Source organism: Vulpes lagopus, chromosome 13, assembly GCF_018345385.1.
Source record: "Vulpes lagopus strain Blue_001 chromosome 13, ASM1834538v1, whole genome shotgun sequence".
Taxonomy (NCBI): domain Eukaryota; kingdom Metazoa; phylum Chordata; class Mammalia; order Carnivora; family Canidae; genus Vulpes; species Vulpes lagopus.
The window spans coordinates 41,978,169-42,000,981 of record NC_054836.1 but is presented as its reverse complement, the minus strand read 5'-3'; the positions used below and the strand labels follow the sequence as shown (position 1 = coordinate 42,000,981).

At 42.4% G+C, this 22,813-nt stretch overlaps 1 protein-coding gene across 1 annotated transcript in view; it reads right to left on the bottom strand.

Annotated features, from left to right (window-relative positions):
* CHN2 (chimerin 2) overlaps positions 1–2,771 on the bottom strand; it is a 297,062-nt gene extending 294,291 nt beyond the window's left edge. Inside the window, exon 1 of the mRNA XM_041728083.1 lies at positions 2,361–2,771. Coding sequence (XP_041584017.1) covers positions 2,361–2,409 — 49 coding nt within the window. The 5' untranslated portion in view covers positions 2,410–2,771. The remainder of the gene's footprint in view (positions 1–2,360) is intronic.
* Positions 2,772–22,813: the final 20,042 nt, after the last annotated feature.

Genomic DNA, 22,813 nt, shown 5'->3' with positions numbered 1-22,813 from the left:
GTCATCTGAATTATTCATGATCCGCACCACGGGCAAATGTGCTTAAAAAGAGAACTACAGCTTCTTGTATTTTTCAAGACGAAGGGTCTCATTAATTGGTATATTGAAAAATATAAGCTCATGGGCCAGTCTGATGCACGCCAAAACCATATATCCCTGCCCACTTTTTTTTTTTTTTTTTTTATGATAGTCACACACACACAGAGAGGAGAGAGAGGCAGAGACACAGGCAGAGGGAGAAGCAGGCTCCATGCACCGGGAGCCCGATGTGGGATTCGATCCCGGGTCTCCAGGATCGCGCCCTGGGCCAAAGGCAGGCGCCAAACCACTGCGCCACCCAGGGATCCCTCCCTGCCCACTTTTTGAATTTCGGTGCCCATGTCATTTCCCAGTTGCCACTAGGATTTAAAATCGTGGTAACTCCCGCAGGAAGAAGAGCCATCTAAGCTCCCCGTATCCTATCTGCAAAGCAATTGCCATCATCTAAAGCGAGTTCTGTGTGACTTCAAACCCACGTATTTTTCTGAAGCCTGAATTCAATTTTTCAATCAGGTCTCTTAAGCTACACCAAGATCCGAACACTCAGATGCCACAGCATCTGTAATTTCTGTCATCAGTAAATCATGTGATAACACTGACTTCTTGTCTCTCCTTCGTTCTTCTTTCCCGTTGCCACCTCTCCCCTACCAGTCCCTTTTCTAGTGGGCAGTCTTCTGAGAGGAATAACCATATGCTAATCGTAAGCCAACATCACTGTACTTTAAATTCAACGTTAGTCAACAAAAATGAATTGAAAAGCAGCAGCAGTGGTTTGGGGGCACTAAAAATACGCTGTAGCATTTGCTGAGTTCTCAGAATTAAAACCACAGGCAGTCAACTTGTTGCTGCTCTTAATAAGATATGACTGTTCTGCCCCATTGGCTGCTACTACCAGAAACTTGAACTATATCATATGCCTAACAACACTGTGCTTTTGATTAGTTGGCAGTGATCAAGAAAGGAAGTGCTATTTCCCTGGAACTGAACCTGCCAAAAAAGATAACAGATGGCTTTCAAGGGATCACCTTGTGTCCCATCACAATCGCACCTTAGTCAAACTCCCCTCGTATTTATGGTTACGTGAGTTACACATCTATAGATTGGGCTGAGAGTTACACATCTATAGATTGGGCTGATTTACGACAGGCTTGCCCCATCCCATGGTCCCAACCAGGTGATTCTTCGCCTGAGTTTAATGACTGAGTAACTGTAACAACAACAACGACAAGCACACACACACACACACACACACTAGGATTTAATGCCATGTTAACATACTGAGGATTTTCCTTAGGATTTCAAGACCATCTAGACCCCTGAACGCTGTTCGCCACACTCCAATGTCTTCTCAGCTGTGCCTTTAGGGTCTGTCATTAAAGTTTGCAGCGACCAGAGTGGTAGAAGAATCCTACCTAATGCATCATTCTGATTAGAAACCTGTCATACTCACAAACCAGAGGGTCCCTTCCTATTGATTCCTAGTCCTTCAGACTCATTAGCAGTTCTTTCCCCTTCAAGGAGACCTGCTGACCAACCCTATAAAAGCTGAAAGAAGCCCTCCCTCTGCTCAGCCCCACTTGACAACCCAATGTATGCCTGGAAAGTGAAATTACAGAGAGTATCATAAGAAAATGTCCAAGAGGCCACATAGGAAAATCACACACACACACACACGCACTTGCAAAGCGGCGAATTGTCAGAGGTTGGGCTCGACCTTCCTTCCTCTAAGTCGCCCGAATGCAATCAGGACCAGGGCGACGGTACCTATCCCTTCCTTCCCCGGGTCTCAAACCGTGCCCCCGCGCTCCTGTCTCCACGGAGCTAATTTCTGAAACAAACAAAGAAAATCAAGTGTGCGAGGAGCCTCGGGTTCGGCCCCCCCCCCCTGGCCTGGCGGGCGCCGCGAGCGGGTCCGTGCGCCCCGCGCCCCCGAGCCGTGCGCGCCCCTCGGGCCGGGCTCCAGGGGCGCCGGGGTGCGCGGGGCTCCGGCTCCCTCCGCCTGTCGCGGCCGCCGCGCCCCCAGGACCCCCGGGGGCCGCCGCTCGCCCACCTCCGCCTGCCGGAGGCCGGGCTCCGAGGGGCTGCAGCGGGCAGACGGGACAAGTGTCCCAGCGGGCGCCCGCCCGCCCGCCCCGGGAGAGACGCGGTGGCCCGGGATGCGGTGGCCCGGGATGCGGGGGCGGGGGGCGGGGGCGGCCACAGGTAGGCGCTCCCCATCCCGGGGCGCGGGGCGCGGGGCGCGGGGCGGGCAGGGGGCGCGGGGCGGGCAGGGGGCGCGGGCAGAGCCCCGCGGCAGCCGCGTCCCACGGGCTGAAACTCACCGGAGGACACGGAGGAGCCGGACAGGCTGGAGTTGCTGGACGCTGCCATCTCGCGCCCCGCGCGTCGCTGCTGCTCAGCCCCGGTGCGGGTGCGGACGCCGCCGCCGCTGCCCTGGCCCGGCCGCTCGCAGCCTCCGCGGCCCCCAGCCCATGGCAAAGTCCTGGGGCCGCGCGCGGAGCCCCAGCCTCCGGACTCCGCGTGCACTTCCTGCTCCGCCAGATGACGCGCTCCTGCCGCCGCTATTTATTTGTGGTTTCCGTCCCTCTCCGCGCCCGTGCACGCTCCCCTCCGGGGCCCGGGGGTAGGTGCGAGCGCCCGGAGGCCGGGGCTGGGGGCGGCCGGGGCGCGCGACCCGTGCGCCTGCAGCCGAGCCCCCGGCGGTGCCCCCGCCCCCCCGCGCGCGCCCGGGCGGCCCGGAGGCGCCCCGCCAGCTCCCGCACCCTCCCCGGCGGCGCCCCGAGCGGCCCGGGCCCGGCGGCGGGAGCCAGGCGCTCCGCGACCTCCCCCCTCTCCCTCCGCCCCGGCTCCGCTCGCGCGCACACAAAGGAAGGAGCCGAGACGCGGGAGCTCGGGGGCTGCTTCTGCGCCGCGCGGGCTTGACAGCTCCGGAGACCCGGGGCCGCGGGAGGAGGCCGGGGGCTGCGGGGCGGGGGGGGGGGAGGCGGGACCCCGAGGTGCCCGGGGGGCGCGCGGCGCTGCTCTGCGGTTTGGGGGCACCCGGGAGTGGGGAGACGCGGAGGGGCTCGCCGCCCGCGCGGGCCAAGACAGCCGGGGTGGGGGGCCCGGAGGTCACGGGGGACACGGTGCCGGGCAAAGGGGGCCCTGGGGCGCCCGAGCGGCCCTGGAGCGCTTCTCGCACCCCCCTCCAAATTGTCCTTTGTTACTCTGCAGCTGCGGTCCCTGCCCTGCAAGAAGGTGTGTTTCCTAAAACACCCTGCAAACACCCTAGCAAGCCCAATCCAGAGGCGCTTAAGTACACCTCTCCGGGGCCCCCCTCCTCCTCCCGCCCCCCGCCCCAGCCACTGGACACTCCACTGGGCTTTTGAGGTTGCCCTTCAAAGAAATAGAGATGTTCCAAATATGTCATCAGGCCCACACAAAGCCCGGGTGTCCAAAGAAAGAGGTTCTCTGACTCCGTCTGGTAAAGGATCCTCACAAAAGACTTGGCAGCAGGTCCACCCGAGCCCTTCCTTTCAGGATAAGGACTTGCTGAGGTTGTGCGAGAGAGAAAGAGACTTGAGCGCAAGGTGTGTACCTTTCCCCTGTATTTAAACGTAAATTAATTTCACTGGGAGGAAATATCATACGGATTTAAAAAAAAAAAATCTATTTCACGCTCCCAGCAGGGTAATCGGTGCTTTCAATCCTGAAGCAACAGAAAACTGTGAAATCTGAACAGAAATTGTTAGATCAAAGGAAAACGCAAACATTAAAGGAATGAAAGTACTCTCATTATGTAGCAAAGTGGAAAGTGTTCACATTGGGGTAGTTCAATTTTTTAAAACGTGGTTAAAAGGACAGAGTCAATTTAAAAATTATCAGGAGTGACACAGGAACAGCAGACAGTCCTAGGGGGCTCACATCAACCACGCATCCAACGTACAGTGAATGATAAATGTTGAATAATCATAATATGCACTCATGTCACATTTTCTAGTTGATTTAAACTTTTTAAAAAACAAATTCCCTTCAGGATGCCATCCCAGCGCACCTTCCCAATAAAGCGCGCTCTCTCTCTCTCTTTCTCTCTTTTTTTAAATGCAGGTTTCTCAACAGTTGAGGGCTCATGAGCCCACCTTAGCCACACTGAATCTTCCTGACCCTCATCTACATGGAATTTGGAACATCCCTGCCTGGTATAAGGAGACCCAGGCACCCACACTCATCCTTTTTTTTTTCTCTTGTTGCACGATGCACCCCCAAAGCAGGCTAACCTGGAATCCTTCAGGGATATATGGCCCATCACACTAACCTCTCCATCACAACTGACCTCCTGCCTTCCCAAAGTTCTTCTGATCAAAAACACATCTACTATTTGACTAGCAATCCATGTATCCCTCCAGATATTTAGAGGGTAGACTGACTTGGCTATGTCACCCAATAGAGTTGACACCTATCGGGCTTTGAAGAAGAAGAAAAACAACACAGGAATTCATACTCTGGTTCCACCATTTATTAGTTATGTGACCTTAAACAAATTACCTACACTCACTGAGTCTCAGTTTCTCCACCTGCAACCCAAATCCTGATAATGTAGGGTGTTATAAAGACTTAATGAAGTGTAAAAAGCCACAGTGTACCTGGCAGACAGTTTGTGTTCCATAGGTGGTTATAAATTGTGTACCGGAAAGGCCAAATCTTTGCTTCAAATAACTTCTGCTTTGTCCATTGCATTGGAGATAACGAATCAGCAGTGACTTCTTCTACCAGAGGAAATGTCTAATCTTTGGCCCGAGGTTTATATCTTTCTTGTTCCAAATTGGGCAATACCCAACAGGTTTCATTATTCATCCCTGAGGTCTCACGAAAAGATGTCAAGCTCTATTTCTGTAGTCTGATGATGCTATTTACCTTCGCAGAGCTTTGCAGTCTTTAGTTAGGGAAAGTAAAGCATGGCCTTGTGAAGTAGATTGCTTTTATTACCTCAAACTGACTGGAGATAATATGAAGGAAAGGGACAAAGGAGCACTTGTTGTGAAGGTACTACCCCACGGCCATCCTGTGCTGTACAAAAGTAGAATGAAACAGAGACTCGCTTTTTTCCCACTGGGTTCGGAGACCAGAAGAAGGATACAAGGCCAACAAATATGCTCACTGAATAAAGACAGGATGACTGGGGAAGTTCAGCTTGTTGGTACCAGATGAACCATAACTCTGAGGCCTATTATTTTGAAGAACAAATGGAAAGCTCCAGGTTCGGAACTAAAATCTGAAAGCTGATCAATAATTTAGATTATTAAAGCCCCAACAAATGGAGAAAAGTCAGCAGGCATGATCCCTCACTATCATTTTTCTTAGCTTCAGAGACCTAAAGGCTGGCTGGCTGTTCCTTGCAAAAATGTTTATAATATCAGTAAATTAGGGATCCCTGGGTGGCGCAGCGGTTTGGCGCCTGCCTTTGGCCCAGGGCGCGATCCTGGAGACCCGGGATCGAATCCCACGTCGGGCTCCCGGTGCAAGGAGCCTGTTTCTCCCTCTGCTTGTGTCTCTGCCTCTCTCTCTCTCTCTCTCTCTGTGACGATCATAAATAAATAAAAAAAATTAAAAAAAAATATCAGTAAATTAGGAAAAGGTTGCTGAAATAAGATGCTAACCCCTCTTCAGTAGGCTCACACACCTGTTTGTAGGCCTTCCAAAGCATTTCTCCAAATGAGACAATAAGGATATCAATTCATATATTTTATTCATTCATACATTCACTCATGGGTATTAATTCTAGCTTATGCCTATTTGTCAGTGGAAAAGGGAATACTGGTGCTGCAAAAATCTTAGGCCTGTTTGAAAAGTAGGATTTTTAAAAGATATGTCTACTCTTTCTTCAAATATTAAAAGGCTTATGGCGGGGAAAGAATTTTTGTTAATACTTTGGTCTGTTGAGGATTATTAGCAATTACCATTTTGTTAGCATGAAAGCTAATTTAGCATCTAAAGCCTTCCCACCTTCCCTCTCCATATGTATTTCCTATTCTCCCCTTCACACATGCGACCCCTTCTCAGGGTTCCCAGTACCACCAAGGGTTGTCAACACTGGCCTTTTCCCATGTCCTCCCTGCTGAGCATCTTATGCTGTGAGGAGGTAAGTAGAATGCACCTTCCTGGAGAATCTGTCCTGATCCCCAAGCCAGAAACCAGCTTTCCTTTTATTGAATCCCTCTAGTCTTTCCCCGATACCTCTCAATTGGCAGATGCCCTGGTTTGTTTTGATGGTAATTTTGGAACATGTAGTTTATCTCCCTTCTCTATTAGAAGCTTCCCAGGAGCAGGATCCCTGTCTCGCCAGCCTTTGTATTCTCTACCAGGCTCTACCCACAGTAGGTAGTCAGGAGATATTTGTGGAGTGAGTAAACCAAGGAACTAATAAATCCATAAATGGGTCTCATGCTCTCCAGGGACTTTTCACATCAGTAGCTCTGACCACCAAGCAACAACATGTCTGGAGCGCAAAAAGAAGTTAAGGGGCGTGTAATGACACTATTTTGCTATGAACAAGAAAAACTGAAATGGTGAAAATATAGGCATACAATTTTGATGGAGCAAGTGTTTGTAATCCCCACCCCCAACCACCGGCTGTTACAACTGATATAATTTCTTGTTTACAGAGTCGCTCTTATGTTGCTGTAATTTGTTTATTTTTGCTCTACTGTTCCTTTGAAGTTTGAAAGCAGACAAGAAAACACCACAGGGTGAAGTGACTGTTGTGGTTGGAGCTGGGCTCCCAGGTTTCAGGCACTCTGGGGTGTTTCTTTGTGAAGGTCATTCCTCCCCTCTGTGCCAAGCACAGAATGAAATATTCCTTACTTTCAAGATTAATCCAGTGGCCGGCATTCAAGGAAGAATAGTGGGGCTATTTGTCAACTAGCTTTAAATATTTTATGGCAAACACTTCTACTGTACCCTAGAAATTGGTCTTTTTGCCATCAATTTCTCAACATCTCAATATCGATAGACTCCTTGTTGTAGTGAGAAACATTCCCCTTTGTAGTTTAAGCTGTGTTTCTAATACAAAGATTCCTAGTTCTGTTAAAGAGAAAACATTGGCTCTTCGGGAGTAACATGAGGCATAACTAGAGGCAGAAGCTGAGAAAGCCTTCATTTCCTCAGAAGATTTGTGCAGGCAGCCCAGGGGGGGCTTCCCCAGCAGCCAGCTCGGCGCTGCAGGTAGCAGCCTAGCCTCTGAACAAAAGGAGTCCACACCTGGGGTGCAGACAAAGGGAGACTGCCTCAGCTACCCAATTCCCAATTCACATCGCTTGCTGCTTGGGGACCCCTAGTGGCGACAGATATGCCACAGGCACAGGTGTTCTGACTGTCCTCACTGAAGTGCAGAGGGGCTCCCGGGTAATCACCCTGAGTTTCCTATTTAACCACTTAACTTGGGGAGGAGGGAGGATCAGACACAAACACATGCACACACGTGTAAACACACAGACTTACATTTGTGTCACACCATCAGCTACAACCTCTTGGACTTGAAAGATGGAGAAAGAGAAAGAAGTGAGAGCTTTTCTTTCTCTCCGAAGGAAAAAAATCAGTTTGGAAACTCACGAGAGAATGCAGAAACTCATGAAGTATGTTTTCTTCTGCATGCTGCATCTTCTGGCTTGTTCTCTGACATTTTAGATCACAAAAATATTTTCTGCCTTCAATGTCCTAAGAGAAATCTAGGATAAAAAGTGAAGAGTGCTCTAAGTCTCCTGTGGGCAGAAGTGTGCAGTGAGTTTGTTTCTCATTATCATCTAGGGGATACCTATGGATTGACGCTCTTGTCCTATCAACAACTGCTTTCATAAAAGTATTCGATGCATTTATTCTCTGCTAACTATTCTTGAATTTATGCATTCAATAATTCATTCAGTAATGTTTATTGAGCACTCACTATGGGTCAGAGAGTATAGTGGGTTCTAGGAAGAGAGATACAGGAGTGTTACATCCTTGCCCTGGGGTATTCTATAGTACGATCCCCTCCACCTCTGGACATTTACATTTTTGCTGGGACAAGGTTTCAAGTTATGGAAATGAACTCTAATTGGGACATACAGGTATTATCCATTCTGGTATCAGCTTTCTTTTCAGCATATTTTAAAAAATAAAAACTCCAAGTCTCAAAGTCTATTTCTAGATAACTGGTATTTTTTTTTCATCCGCGATTTTAGCTTGTCAGCTCAGGAAACCAAGCAGATACTCTGAACGTTCTGTGCCTTCACCCTCCAGAAAAAGTTCTGAATCAATATTTTCATTTCTTTCCCTGTGGCAGTTATAGATTTAATAACAAAACAGAAAAATCTTTTTAATTTTTTTTTAAGGAGGGAAGGTAAGTGGGCATTGGAGGAAAGCTAAGAGACAAAATGTCTGGGTCAGTCTTCTGGCATAGGAAACATATTTTAGCATTTTGCAAATATTCCGGATTGGTTTGTAAAACTATGCATGAAGAAATGATTTCGGAAAAGTTTAATGTGTATCTATGGAGTCAGACGGATCCCATTCCATCCCAGTTCCTTATTTATTAGCTCTGTGTCCTTGAGCAAGTTACTTTATCTTCGTTTTCTGATCATTAAAATGGGGTAATAACACCTAGTTCACAGAATTTGTGAAAAAATAGATGTAGTATCGTGTCTGCCACATAGAAGCCCGGTTAGGAGTTCTGGGTGTCTGGGCCTAAGAGCAAAGCATGGTGTGCTTACACCGCCTTTCCCAGAGCCGGCTGGGAGAATAATGGTCTGATGCAAAAGTCATCTTCATCTCCACCTACCCCTGCTTGTTAGATCACTCGTATGAGAGGACAAAATGACATAGGAGAGAGGCCTGGGCTTTGGAGATAAATCCAGTTCAAATCCTGAGTCTGCTGCATACCACCCAGTAACCTTGGATAAGGAGCTTCATTTTTGCTCTTTCTTAGTGTACTTATCTGTTCAAATGTTGATAAAAATGCCTCATCTTTATCTAAAAGACAATGTATGAGTGTCCTAAATAATATTAAATATACAAGTACTTTATAACTGTTCCTGGGGAATGAGTGCGTGTTGCTAGGGCAGAGTGTTTCAGAATCTCCAGGGAGTAGTATGTGGAATATAAGAAAAGAAAGTACACTCAGGTTCTCTCTCTCTCTCTCTCTCTCTCTCTCTCTCTCTCTCACACACACACACACACACACACACACACACGCACCACATGCACACACCCCACACAAGATGATAATGCCTCACATGGGGACATTTCCTCACCAACTTCCCTGGATAAGAATCCTCGTTGAATGTTAAAGTATGGTACAGTGACAGTGGGTAGACAGGTTACTTAATCTCTCTGCCAAATCTGGCATCTATAAGCTAAAGGGAAGAAAACCAACATCTGATGACTTGCTATTACCACCATTACTTTTTTTTAAAAAAGATTTTATTTATTCATTTGAGAGAGAGAGAGCGAGCATAAGTGGGGAAAGGTGCAGAGGGAGAGGGAAAAGCAGACTCCTAGCTGAGCTCAGAGCCTGACGTGGGGCTCAATCTCAGGACCTCAAGGTCATGACCTGAGCTGAAGTCAGATGCTTAACCTACTGAGGCATCCAGGCGTCCCTTGCCATTAGTATTATATCCCCTCTAAGTACTGCTACCTGGTGATACAGAAAAGTCACCTGCCACATAATAACCATTTGCAGTGTGCCAGGACCACGCTCAGCACTCTGTATACCTTCTCATATATTCAAAACCAGCCTGAAGGGAAAATCATGATCTTCATGTTCCTTTTGGGGAAACTGAGGCCAAAAGCCATCCTTTACATCTTAATCAACTTGCACGACAACCTTGGTAGTAGGTACTATCATCTCCACTTTACCAAAATGAGAGAGGGTAACTAATTGATCAAGGTTAGAGGCATTAATTCAAACCCAGCTTTGGCTGACTTTTTTCAGAGCATGCTCAAAAAAACATTACCTTTAGTAGAAGTTTCTTTTCGCTTTTTTGGTGAGTGTTTTCCTGTGTGAGCCTTTACTTAGGAGAGAAATGAAATCTTTAAAATACATCTTCCTTGCTTTAAACACTCATGTTTTTCAAGGAAGGATACTGTTATTCCTTGCCTAAAGCACAAATAGTTGGGCAGGCCAGACTCTGGAGACTTTGCAAGACTTATGTTCTGACACATAAGTCCTAACATATAACATAACAGCATAGTGTTAGGGAGAATAAGAAGGTGTTTGCCCAAGTGAGGGGATTTCAGGGAACCAAGAATGCTCCCTGATCAAAAACTCCATCATATTCAGCTTCCAGATACTGGAAGTTCCAAAATTAGAACTTTCACTGCTTTGACTTAAACAGCGCTGTGAACAAATGCTATAATCAATCATTTTGGGGGGAACTAAGACATTAAACCAAATAACTATTTTCACCTGAGTAAGTTTTCTTATCCCAAAAGCTGATTTTATTTTTTTTAATTTTTCTTTGATTTTTCTTTTTTTTCCAAAAGCTGATTTTAATACTAAGGGGAAAACCAACACATAAGACAGGGGTATGCAAGCTTGAATACTTTTATAGATTGCCCGGGGGGCTCTTGTTAAAATAAAGATTCAGATCAGCAGATGTGGGCAGACCCGAAATCTGAATTTCTAACAAGTTCCCAGGTGATGCCAAATGGTTCATCAGCACACTTTGAGTAACGAGGGTCCTAGAACAATGGTTCACAACTCTGGCTGCACATCAGAACCACCCAGAAGGCCTTTAGAAATCCCAATGCCCAGATTGCACCCCAAAACAAACAAATCAAAATCCCAGTGGTTGGGAACCAAGCATCAGTATTTAAACAAACAAACAAACAAACAAACAAACAAACAAACCTCCAAGTGATTCTAACATACTGCTAAAGTTTGGAACCACTGACAGGAAAGATGGAATGTAGAGAAAAGATTATAATATCAAAGAGGTCAACAGGGAATGGCAGGAGCTAACATTGCTCTGTGATTTTGCCAGGACTGTCTCTGCTCATAAAAGGAGAGATCAAGAATCAAGTTCTTGTCAAGATTTTTTTTTAAAACGATTTTATTTATTTACTCATGGGAGACACAGAGAGAGGCAGAGACATGGGCAGAAGAGAAGCAGGCTCCCTGCAAGGAGCCCAGTGTGGGACTTGATCCCAGATCCAGGATCATTCCCTGAGCCTAAGGCAGATGCTCAACCGTTGGGCCACCTAGACGTCCCTCACACAAAAATTTCTTAATCAGGATCCAGGATCCCTGGGTGGCTCAGCGGTTTAGCGCCTGCCTTCAGCCCAGGGTGTGATCCTGGAGTCCCGGGATCGAGTCCCACATCAGGTGCCCTGCATGGAGCCTGCTTCTCCCTCTGCCTGTGTCTGTGCCTCTCTCCCTTTCTCTCTCTGTGTGTCTCATGAGTAAATAAATAAAGTCTTTAAAAAAGAATTTCTTAATCAACATGGGACAATTCATCTTCAAATTTTGTCCACATTATGATTTTTAAAATATATTTCTCAATGAAAAAGCATTCACTTACTTCAGAGCCACTCCCACTAGGAGCAGCTAGCTGTCAGTGAGGCAGATGTTTGCCGGCAAATCCACTCTATCATTTCTCAATCAGAAAGAAGATTAGAAATGGGATTTTCAGCTCAGATGGGGTTGAAGGGTGATATTTATGCCAGAGAAATACTTCACACCACAGCTAAAAAAAAATTGCTTTAGGGAAAAAAAGACCCTCAACTTCTTATGTGTTATGAATATATGAAAATGAAGCTCTCAGCTTGGACAGGAGGCGGTGGTATCAAAGGTGAATTCACCTGCCTTCTACTTCCAGTGGTGTTTGCTGCAGAGAGACAAAGTATTTTAGCGGACTCTTTATAGCCAAAAAAATGTATCCCCATCCACATATACTCCCATTCCTCAGGGTTGAAACTAAAAAGGTGGCAAGTTAAATAAACCAAAATGTTTAGAGCAGTTAATTCAGGTATAATGATTAATTTTTATGCGTCAACTTGACTGGGTTTTAGGGTGCCCAGGTATTTGATCAAAAATTATTCTGGGTGTTTCTGTGAGGGAGTTTTTGGATGAGGTTAACATTTAAATCAGTAGACTGAGTAAAGCAGATTGCCTTCCCTAATGGGGGTCGGCCCCATCCAGTCAGTTGAAGATGACTAGAACTAAAAGGCTGACCTTACCTTGAGTAAGAAAGAATTTTTTTTAACAGCCTTCAGACTACACATCTGCTCTTCTGTTGATTTTGAACTTGAACTGAAACACTGGCTTTCTTGGGACTCAAATCTATTGGGCTTTGGACTGTAAATAAAGCATCAGCTCTCTAGGTCTCTATCTTGCTGACTTACATGGTAGATCTGGCACTTACCAGACTCTATATGCATGTGCTTTCATATACAGAGGAATGGCATGAGCCAATATATATTTCCATGAGCATTCATGTATATATAGACATATATGCATATATCTATATCTATATCTATCTATCTATCCTATTGGTTCTATTTCTCTGAAGAATCCTAATAATTCATAAGGGTAATTTTTTTCACCTTTTGCATCCCTCCAGATTTTCCAGTTTTTCTACAGTGAGCCTATATAATCATTGATTTTTTTAAATTATGCATTATTAAACAAGCAACAGGAAAGCTCATGTCTTCTTACATCACAAGTGTCTCTACTTCCGATCAATGTTGCTTTTCAAACTTCAGAACCTATAAACATTACCTGGAGATCTGTTAAGTCTGGGTGCCACCCTCAGAGATTCTGATTCATGAGGTCCGAGGGTGGGAGCTAAGTGTCTACCTCTCTCTCAAGCTCTTGGGTGATGCTACTCTGAGAATCCTTTGAGTGGTAAGGTCCATGATCATTGTAAGAGAGATTGCGGCCCCTTTCTACGGGACTGTCTTTTCATCTCTTCCTGTGTTTATACCTCCAATTCAGCCCTTTAAAAAATTCTGCTGCGTTTTGCAGTTGTCTTCCACCTGGCTTTCTCATGAGATGAGAAGATTCTGGAGGGCATCAAGGTTGTTTTGCCATTTTTACATTTCCCTTCCCTAACCCAACAATCTTTCCTGTAAACGAATTTCAAAAAAGTTTGTAGAATTCAATTGAGTGTTTATCTTTGTTCTGGTTTCCCAAGCCATCTGATGGTGGCAGGCTGTCCTGATTTTCTGCACAAAAGGGCAGAAGCAGAGTTAACACGATAGGATGCTTTCTGATACTGTCTTCTGCCCTGTCCAAGGAATTTAATTTTCTATAAGCCTAGCTCCAATTCTCTTTGGGACAGTTATATCGAGAAGCGTAATGCTTCCTACCCTCCTGTGACATTAAGGCCTTTCCTACTGGAAGTTAATGATCTTGGGGGAAACCGAGTTTACTCAATTTGTGTTTCCTGACATGTGAGAACATGCAGTTGTGTAGCAAAATGTTTCAATGTTAAAATGATTTTTTCAGTTTTGATCCAAATGTGTGATATTGGATAAAAATATCCTAGAGTTATACGTGGGTAATATTGACGGAACTTGACAAGTAGTTGAATATGATGATCTGGCAAGACTTTGGGAAAAGACTGAGCAATATTACAACTTTCTACATTTTCATTCTGATTTGAGTCTTCATGTCCCCATTCCGTTACAACTATATGTGTGATACCCTAATGACTAGCTTTCGTCTCTTAATGCTGTTTGCGATCTTATTTTATTATTGTTAGAACACTATCAGGTTTATACAGTTCTTTTAAGGCATTCAGAGTAGAAATCTTTTTCCGCTGCTAACCTTCTTCTGCCCTCCTACTTTTCAAACTGTATCATTACCTTCTCTTTTTCAGAGCTCCCTGTCATAGTCTCATAATAGAAGTTCAGCTTGTTTGCATATGCATTTGCATGTCTTCATTAAGAGGAAGACGGCAAAATGATTAATGAGTGCTATTTCTCATTTCACAGAAGGAATATGTCTATATTTTATATTCAGAGTACTGAAAAAAATAGTCCTAAGGTAGCTTAATATCAAATCACTTACTGCATATATGTTATTTAAAATGTTTTTCTTATAAAATACATACTCATGCTAACTGTGGGCATGTTAGAGGTAAAAGAGAGATAAGTAAAAATAAAAACGTCCATATTCCCACCAGCATGCATAAATACATTAATGCTGTTGTCATATTTTTCTCCCTGGTGATTAGCAGTTTTTTAGTTTGTTTTCTGCATTTTATGTTATGTAGGAATATGAACATACATGTAGAAAAAAAACCCTGTTAGAACCTATATCAAAAGTGCCTATCTTTGTGTGTTGAAAAAATTATAACTACTTTAGTTTTTCTATATTGTGTAAATTTTTAAATGATTATATTTTACTTTTATAATTGGAGACCATAAGAAATCTACCTTCATTTTGGAATGAAGTCATTAAAATTTCTCCATGTCGTTATATATATATATATTTTTTTTTAAAAAGATTTTATTTATTTATTCATGAGAGACACACAGAGAGAAAGAGGCAGAGACACAGGCAGAGGGAGAAGCAGGCTCCATGCAGGGAGCCCAATGTGGGACTTGATCCTGGGTCTCCAGGATCACACCCTGGGCTAAAGGCAGTGCTAAACCGCTGAGCCACCCAGGCTGCCCATCATTACGTATTCTTAATGTGATGTTGAATGGCTATCTGAAGTCCCATTGTATATAATTTAATTTATTATTCCTCTATTGATTGAAATTTAAACTGTTGCACAGATTTTGCTTTTTGTGATTCATACTGGGATAAAAATTCTTGCACATAAATCCGTGGGTGACTTTACGCTTATTTTCTTAGGCTTGATTGCTATAACTTGAACATGTCAATGGTAGGGCCACCAGCTGAATACAGCTAGAGAGCAACAGACACAGCGTATCCTATATAAATGGTGCAAATTCAAAACACAATGTTAGCGGTATCCGCTGCAGTAGAGTAATGACTGGATTTGGTCAAAGACTATGAAAATGTTTAAAGGCCTTGATAAAAATTGCCAAATTGCCTTCTGAAAAAATTGTCCCAACTTATACTCATTCCCAGGACTCACCCCATCCATATCAAAATTGAGAATTAGAAATATTTTTAAATTCAAATTTGTGAGGAAAAAATGGTATCATATTGCTGTTTTCATTTGTATCTATTTGATTAATAGTGATATTTAAATTTTTGCTTATGCCTATTAATCATTTATATTTCTTCTTTTGCAAGTTGCCTATTCACATCTTTTGCCAGAATAATCATAAGTACTGAGTCCCAATGACAGCACCAAGAGTTGTAGGTGTGTGATCTTATTTATTCTTCCCAATTATACTGCAGAGGTCACTTTTAGTACCTCTGTAATATAAATTAGAACTCTAAGAGGTGAATGGCAGTTGTGGATCTTGCCAAGATCTCACAGCAATTGATAGGACTTGGATTTGAACTACCTCTAGAGCCTGAGTTCTTTATCACTGGATTATAGTGCTCCTTCATTAGTATGTCAGTGTTCTCTATGACTGGTTTGTCATAACTCTTTGTATAGTAATTATAATGAACTTTGGTCAAATTTGTGGCAAAGGTATTTTTCTTGGCTCATTATTTGCCTTAACGTGATGTACTATAGATTTAAGTCTCCATATTAACTTACTGACTTGTATATTAGACTTCTGTCATATTTTTTAAATGTTTAAAATTTGAATCATGGTATTATTAAAATGCTTGGTGTGAAATGATATTTTCCTTTCTAATAAAAAAGAAACTATTGGAGTAAAGACTGACTTTGGAATATTAAGAATGAAACATATGTAACCATGATATGTAATTATGTGGAAATTAAACAAACTACTTAATGAAGGGACATTTTAGTCCTCAATGGTGTTTCCACTGTCTTCAGGGAAAAACAATAAACTGAAAATGTAAGACAAATAACAGAAGATTGTTCAAATGTTTAACAATGTAAAATTATTTTAATATTTTCAAAATAAGATGGTGATTAGATAAAGTTTGTAATTTTTGTAATTCCTAAATTAATTGGCTGGAAATAGTAAATAAATCTTCATGTGCACTAACTCTACTTAAAGATCTTATAAAGTAGAAAAAAATAATATAAAAAAATAATATAAACTCAATGAGGAGCCTGCTTCCCCCCCTCCCTCTGCCCCTCCTCTGGCTTGTGTGCTTTCTCTCTCTCAAGTAAATAAATAAAATATGTATTTTTTAAAAGCCGCTTAACCAACAGAGCCACCCAGTCACCCCAATGGTATGAATAACTTTAAACAACCTGAAGATTAGAAAGGAATAAGTTTCCCAGTGAGTGCATTTCTTACTGTCTCTGTTCTTGAAGACAATGTTTGCTAGCTAAAAAAAATTTACCTCGAGGAGATAATTTTTTATATTTATCTCTTCTTTCTATGAATTTTTATTTCTTGGTGGTTTCTTCTGCACTAATTGAATTTTTCTCATTCCATTTTTCTTTCTATTCATTTGGAAGTTATAAACTATTGCTGTTTAAGAATTGCCATAGACATTTTTAGATACACATTTGAGTTAACAAAGCCTAATATTAATCTACATCCTTACCATACAGACCATCAATAGTAGGGCACGAATCTGCTTTAACTCTAGTTACCTGGCTCCCTAGGTTTTGCTCTTCTAGTATTTTAGCTCAATCTTGTTTTTTCAACACAGGAAGTTAGACATTGCTATTGCTGTTTTGCATTGACGCTGTTTAGATTTAAACAGAAGTTTCTGATTTTCTTTGCTCACAATTCTTTGTTGTCCTTTGGACTTTCTTTCTGTATTCCTTCTTCCTAAAGCATATGCTGTGGGTGGCTCAGCGGTTTAGCGCCTGCCTTTGGCCCAGGGTGCAATCCTGGAGTCCTGGAATCGAGTCCCATGTCGGGCTCCTGGCATGGAGCCTGCTTCTCCTTCCTCCTCTGTCTCTGCCTCTCTCTCTCTCTCTCTCTCTCTCTCTCTGTCCATCATAAATAAATAAATAAATAAATAAATAAATAAATCTTTAAAAAAATAATTTTAGTGTAATTCCTTTCAATTTTTGTCTGTAAATGTCTTCATTTGGTCTTTTCTTTCAAATAAAAACGTAGGTTTGTATAGAATACAAGCTGAAGGTTAATTTCTTTCAGCACTTTGAAAATAGTTCATTGTGTTCTGACAAACACAATGTTTTCTGGCCAAAAAAGAAGTCTACTATTAATCTAATTATTATTTCTTTTTGGCTATATTCTCTTTTTTGTTGTTTTTAAAAGTTTTTTTCCCCTCTCTGTTTGGTGGTTGTGATGTTTTCCTACAGTATGTCTAGGTGTGACATTATTCCATTAAGGATTCACTGACCTCATGAATCTGAGGAGCCATGTCTTTTTTCATTTCTGGAAAATAGCTGTTAACTTCTTGAATATTACCTATTCAAAACCTTCAGTGATTTAGACATATGTTAAACCTTCCCATTCAATGCTTCTTAACCTGCCTTTCATATTTTTCATTTATTTGTTTCCCTGTGCTCTATTGTAGGTGATTTATCTTCCCTTTCATTAATTTTCTCTTCTGCTGGTTATCCGTCAACTAAATATCAATTTATCTAATCTGCTGTTTATCAACTGGGTTGAATATATAATTTCAATTCTTTAATATTTCATTTTATAGGATTTCATCTCATGATTTTTCAAGTTTCTTGGGCTGTTTTTCATAGTGTCTTGGTCCTTTAACCTTTGATTCTCTCCCACATTCTTTTAATCATCTTGCTGAGCATTTCTCTTTCTGCCCCTTCTAAATCCCCCCTTCCCCATAATCCACCCTGCTCTGTGCCCTGAGAACTTGAGAGCTGGACTACGCAGATGGGGTCCCTTGTCCAGAGAGGTTCCTGCTTCTCCCCCAAGGCCTGGCAGATCTCTGATTGCTACTGTGCAGCACTCAGACCCAAAAGAATTTCATTGTGTCTCCCAGGGGGCAGATGGCTTCTGCTTCTGTCCCTTCCCCAGGAATAGTAAGTCTTTGAATGCTGATATGGGGGAAAGGGTGTGTCCTTCCAGAGGCATGTGGTTTTGCTTGTTTCCTCCTCAGCAACACTGAAGACCAGAGGTTTGCTGTTGCTTCCCCAACAGCCTAGCACTTCCACCTCCTAGGAGAGGAGCAGGAAGGCACATCAGTAGCAACTTCTTCCTGCATTCTGTGCCACCCAGAGGGGGTCTTCTCCAGCCTCAGGGCCAATCCCAATCTTTCTCAAAAACTTGGAACTTGGGAGGGGGTACAACTTCCCTTGTGTCTGGGCCCCCGATTATTCTAAACTGATACTCAGCCTTTAGCAATTCATTTTTTAAAAAATATCTCCTCCCTACTCCATGGTAGCTCTCTCTCCCTCCCATGCACTGTCAAAGGCAAAACAATTCACGCACCCTGACTCTCCTCTAAGTGGCGGTAGGGTTGTTTTTTGTTTTTGTTTTTGTTTTTTATCTATTAAAATTCAGTTTCCTGACTGCCTTATGGCCTCAGCCTTCTGATGAGTTCAGGAAAGTTAGGATTTTGTACACTGTTCTATATTTTCTTATGAAGATGGGAGTTTCATTCTCCTGCAGCTTTCTGTATCCTAAGCAAGAACGTTATTATGAGCAGCACCACCTTTCACTTTGCAGACACTGGTTTGTGGGATAAGTTACATGGCCATGGAAGATAAGGCCAGAGCTCAAAGCCACAAGCACCTGGCAGATGCCTTCAGGGGAATGCCAGCTGCAAGGCTCAGTGCCTCTCTGGGTTCCTGTTGTCTTATTTTGCTGGCCTGGGAGGATTTCCCTTATTTTCCTATAAGCGCAAAGATGCATTTAAAAAGGTGTTTTTTGTTGTTGTTGTTGTTGTTTTGTTTTTTGTTTTTTTTGTTTTTTGTTAAAGAAGCTATGATTAAAAAAAGAAAAAGAAAAAAAGAAGCTATGTTATCCTGCATTTTTTAGGTGATTTGTAACAGAATGGCTCTTCCAGACAGCTAGTGAGTCATTAGCCAGAAACAAAAGTCGAAAAAAAAAAAAGTTTTATAATGCTAAAATTTTAATAATTTACTTTTTTACTTACTAACATTAATGGTTCTTGAAATTGTTGATGAGACGGCTGCAGAAGTAAAAAAGCAATGGTTAATGTGAAATTAATATTTTAAAAATGGAATCCATTAATGTAAAAGACTGACTTTACTAACCTTTTCTTAAATACGCTTAAATACTCTAGAAGTTCAATTTATCTGGAGGGTGTTAACATGAATAATTTAAAATTCATTTTCTGACTGCAAGAGAAATAAAATTGATTTTGAGAGTTTTGCTGAATCCAAAAGCTTAGTTATTTCTAACAAAATTCTTTTGACAAATGATGAATGGATGGTTACATGATGATAGATATACAGATTAATAAATAGATGGTTGTTATAGGATACTAATGCAAACTTTAGACACTAATCTTATCATAACCAAAGGTGAGTCTGAGTTTAGAGGTCAGAGCATTGCTAGGCCAGAAAGTTGGTCAATTAGATGTAACCAATCAAATAACAGAAATCAGCCAAGTGCCTACACACCTATGCTACTAAGACTGCAGTGAGACTGCATCCTGGAGAAAAGCTGATGCTAAGTTTTAATGGTTTAAACTAAGATGTTTCATTAAAGGACAGAATCATTGCAGGAAATCCTCCCTTCCCCTCCCCCCCCCCCCAAAAATGTCCTATGTACTTCTGAGTTCCAATTAGGCGGCAATGTTATCCAAGTATGTTAACATGATTTGGCTGACTGGTTGACTAGATGGTTGTCTCCTTCCTCATTCATCATCCATGGGTTTTCTCTCGTGCACACCAAGTACTCAGTTGAGGAGGACAACCTTTCAAATAGAACTGATTGTTCTTTACAGTCAAGGATACAGGAATTGGGGGCTTCCCACTAAATCAGCTAAGTTCCTATTGTAGGAACTATATTCGAGGGCATACTTGAAAAGCTTCAGTTACAATACTTCCTTCCTTAAAAATAAGGATTTGATAATTTATTTTTGGCATTTTCCTACCCTCTCTGACAGGCTAAATAATGGCCTCCCAAAAATGTCCTCATCCTAATTCCTAAAACACTTGAATATGTTAGTCTACATGGCATAAGAGACTTTATGGTTGTGATTAAAGTTATAGATCTTTTTTTTTAATTTTCATTTATTTATGATAGTCATCACAGAGAGAGAGAGAGAGAGAGAGGCAGAGACACAGGCAGAGGGAGAAGCAGGCTCCATGCACCGGGAGCCTGACGTGGGATTCAATCCCGGGTCTCCAGGATCGCACCCTGGGCCAAAGGCAGGCGCTAAACCGCTGTGCCACCCAGGGATCCCTAAAGTTATAGATCTTGAGATGGGAAGATAATCCTAGAATATCTGAGTGTGTCCAACCTAATCAAAAGAATACTTAAAAACAAAGAACCTTCCCCAGCCGTAGTGAAAGAAATCCAGTGGAAGAAGAAGCAGGAGAGATTCAAAACAGGAAAGGGATTTGACCCACTGTTGCAGACTCTGAAGATGAAAGAGGCCATGAGAAAGCAAATGCAGAGGCTGAGAGTGACCATGACCAATAGCCAACAGGGAAATGAGGACTTTGATCTATCACCACGTGGAACTGAATCTTGCCAACATCTTCATGAGGAAGGAAACAGAGTCTTCCCTGGATCCTTGAGAAAGAATGCATCCCTGTAGACAACATTGATTTCAGGCTGGTAAGACCCAGATCAGACTTATTTGTAGAATTATGAACTAATAGATTTGTGTTGCTTGAAGACATCAGATTTATGGTATGTTGTTATAGTGGTACAAACTAACATAGCTTTCTGTTTTCATGTCTCTGCCCACTCTAATTGCCCAGTACTGACTCCACCCAGGTCTCCTGGTGGAACATGGGTTCTTGTGCTGGTCTAGAAAGCCCTACCACAGAGGTGAACACAAATCTAAGCAGGGCCCATTCAAGTCCCTTAAAAGTTCTATTTGGGATTAATAGAAGTTAAGAAAAAGAGTATGTTTCTCCACTTGAGAAGATAAACCAAAAGACAGGACATGAAAACCTGGAGATCCTCTGTGTAGGAGAAAACCTGCTTGAGAATAACAAAATCTCACAAGAAAAAGGAAAAAAAAGGGGATCCCTGGGTGGCGCAGCGGTTTGGCGCCTGCCTTTGGCCCAGGGCGCGATCCTGGAGACCCGGGATCGAGTCCCACGTCGGGCTCCCGGTGCATGGAGCCTGCTTCTCCCTCTGCCTGTGTCTCTGCCTCTCTCTCTCTCTGTGACTATCATAAAAAAAATTAAAAAAAAATAAATGCTGGTTATGGAGATAGTTTATAGAGGAAAATGACCCAGAAAGCAGAACATCTGGGATCTTTAAAAACAAAACAAAACCAGGATGCGAGTCCTGAGTTAAAAAAAAAAAAAAAAAGAAAAGAAAAAGGAAAAAAAGTAGAGATTCTAAAGGCATAGCTCAAGCACCCAGAACCAGATGTATCTGAAACAAATAACTTCTAGACTTTTTAATTATCTAACTTAAAAAACTAAAACAAAGACAACCCTTTAAGTTCCGTTTCATTCTCTGCCACTACAAGAGGCTTGGCTGAGAAAATATCAGTGTCCAGGATCATAAGGGACATGTGCTGATCGTGATGGCAATACCTGGAACATAATAGACCTCAAATACCAGTTTTATTTATCTGTGGTCCTTCCCAAGGAAAACTTCATGCTCTAGGTGAATCGTCCTCTCTCCTCTCTCCAATCTCAAACTCTGAGGATCCAAAAAGGAAACATATCTCCGTGGAAAATCTTACACAGTAGGATGATAATGTTGATTAATGTGCTCATGAATTATCTTTTTCATTAAAACTATTAGGGATTGAAACTTGAGAGATATGCCAGTTCCTAAGAGTATGTAGTGAATTTCAGGTACGGTGATACAAATATGGACAAAACATTTTGGACTGTCCATTTATAAGTATCCCTTAAATTTTATTTAAGATAATTATCATTCCATTCATTCAAAAGATAGGGTGCTGCTCATATATTTGTACTTTAAAAAAACCCCAAATCTTATAACTCTGACTGGAAAAGGAGTAACACCAGTTTGTTATTCTGCACTGTTGGTAGATACTATTTGTTTTCCTATCACACTATTTGTCATACTACATACACTGGAGACAATAGGCATGTGAGAGATGGGACCATATTTACATTTTCCAAATCAAAGAATGGTTATCTTTAAAATATCAGTGTTGGCATTTGAACCTGCTATTGGCCTAGTCCTTTTTGGTGTGTGTTTATATGGAAAAATGAAATAGAGTTATTTGGAGACACACTGGCCATTTTCTTAATTATAACTCACGCCTGGATTTGGCTGCAACAAATTCTATGTTCTGAAGTGTCTCTTGGCAAATATTTAGTTTGTGGAATTTTATTAAATGGCATCCCATAAGGTCTTAGAGCTTGTCTCCCCTGCCCACAAGTGAAAGAAATATTAAAAGTCTCTAACCTTACGTTCTGTACACAGAAGACCCTTGATAAAAACCTCAGGGCTAAATTGAGGAGGATTCTGGGCAAATTCCATTCCCTCTGGGATTCCCCACCCTCTTTGCTTATTCATGACATGGTGCTCTTTCTTCTGGCAAGCTCAGCCTGAGGGCTCAGAGCTGGCTAATGCTGTATGTTATTCCATTATGCATGTATTATGTTGGATGATCTCCCCATAGAATAACCAAGCTCAATTAACAGGTTGTTCTTCTTACAGATCTGTG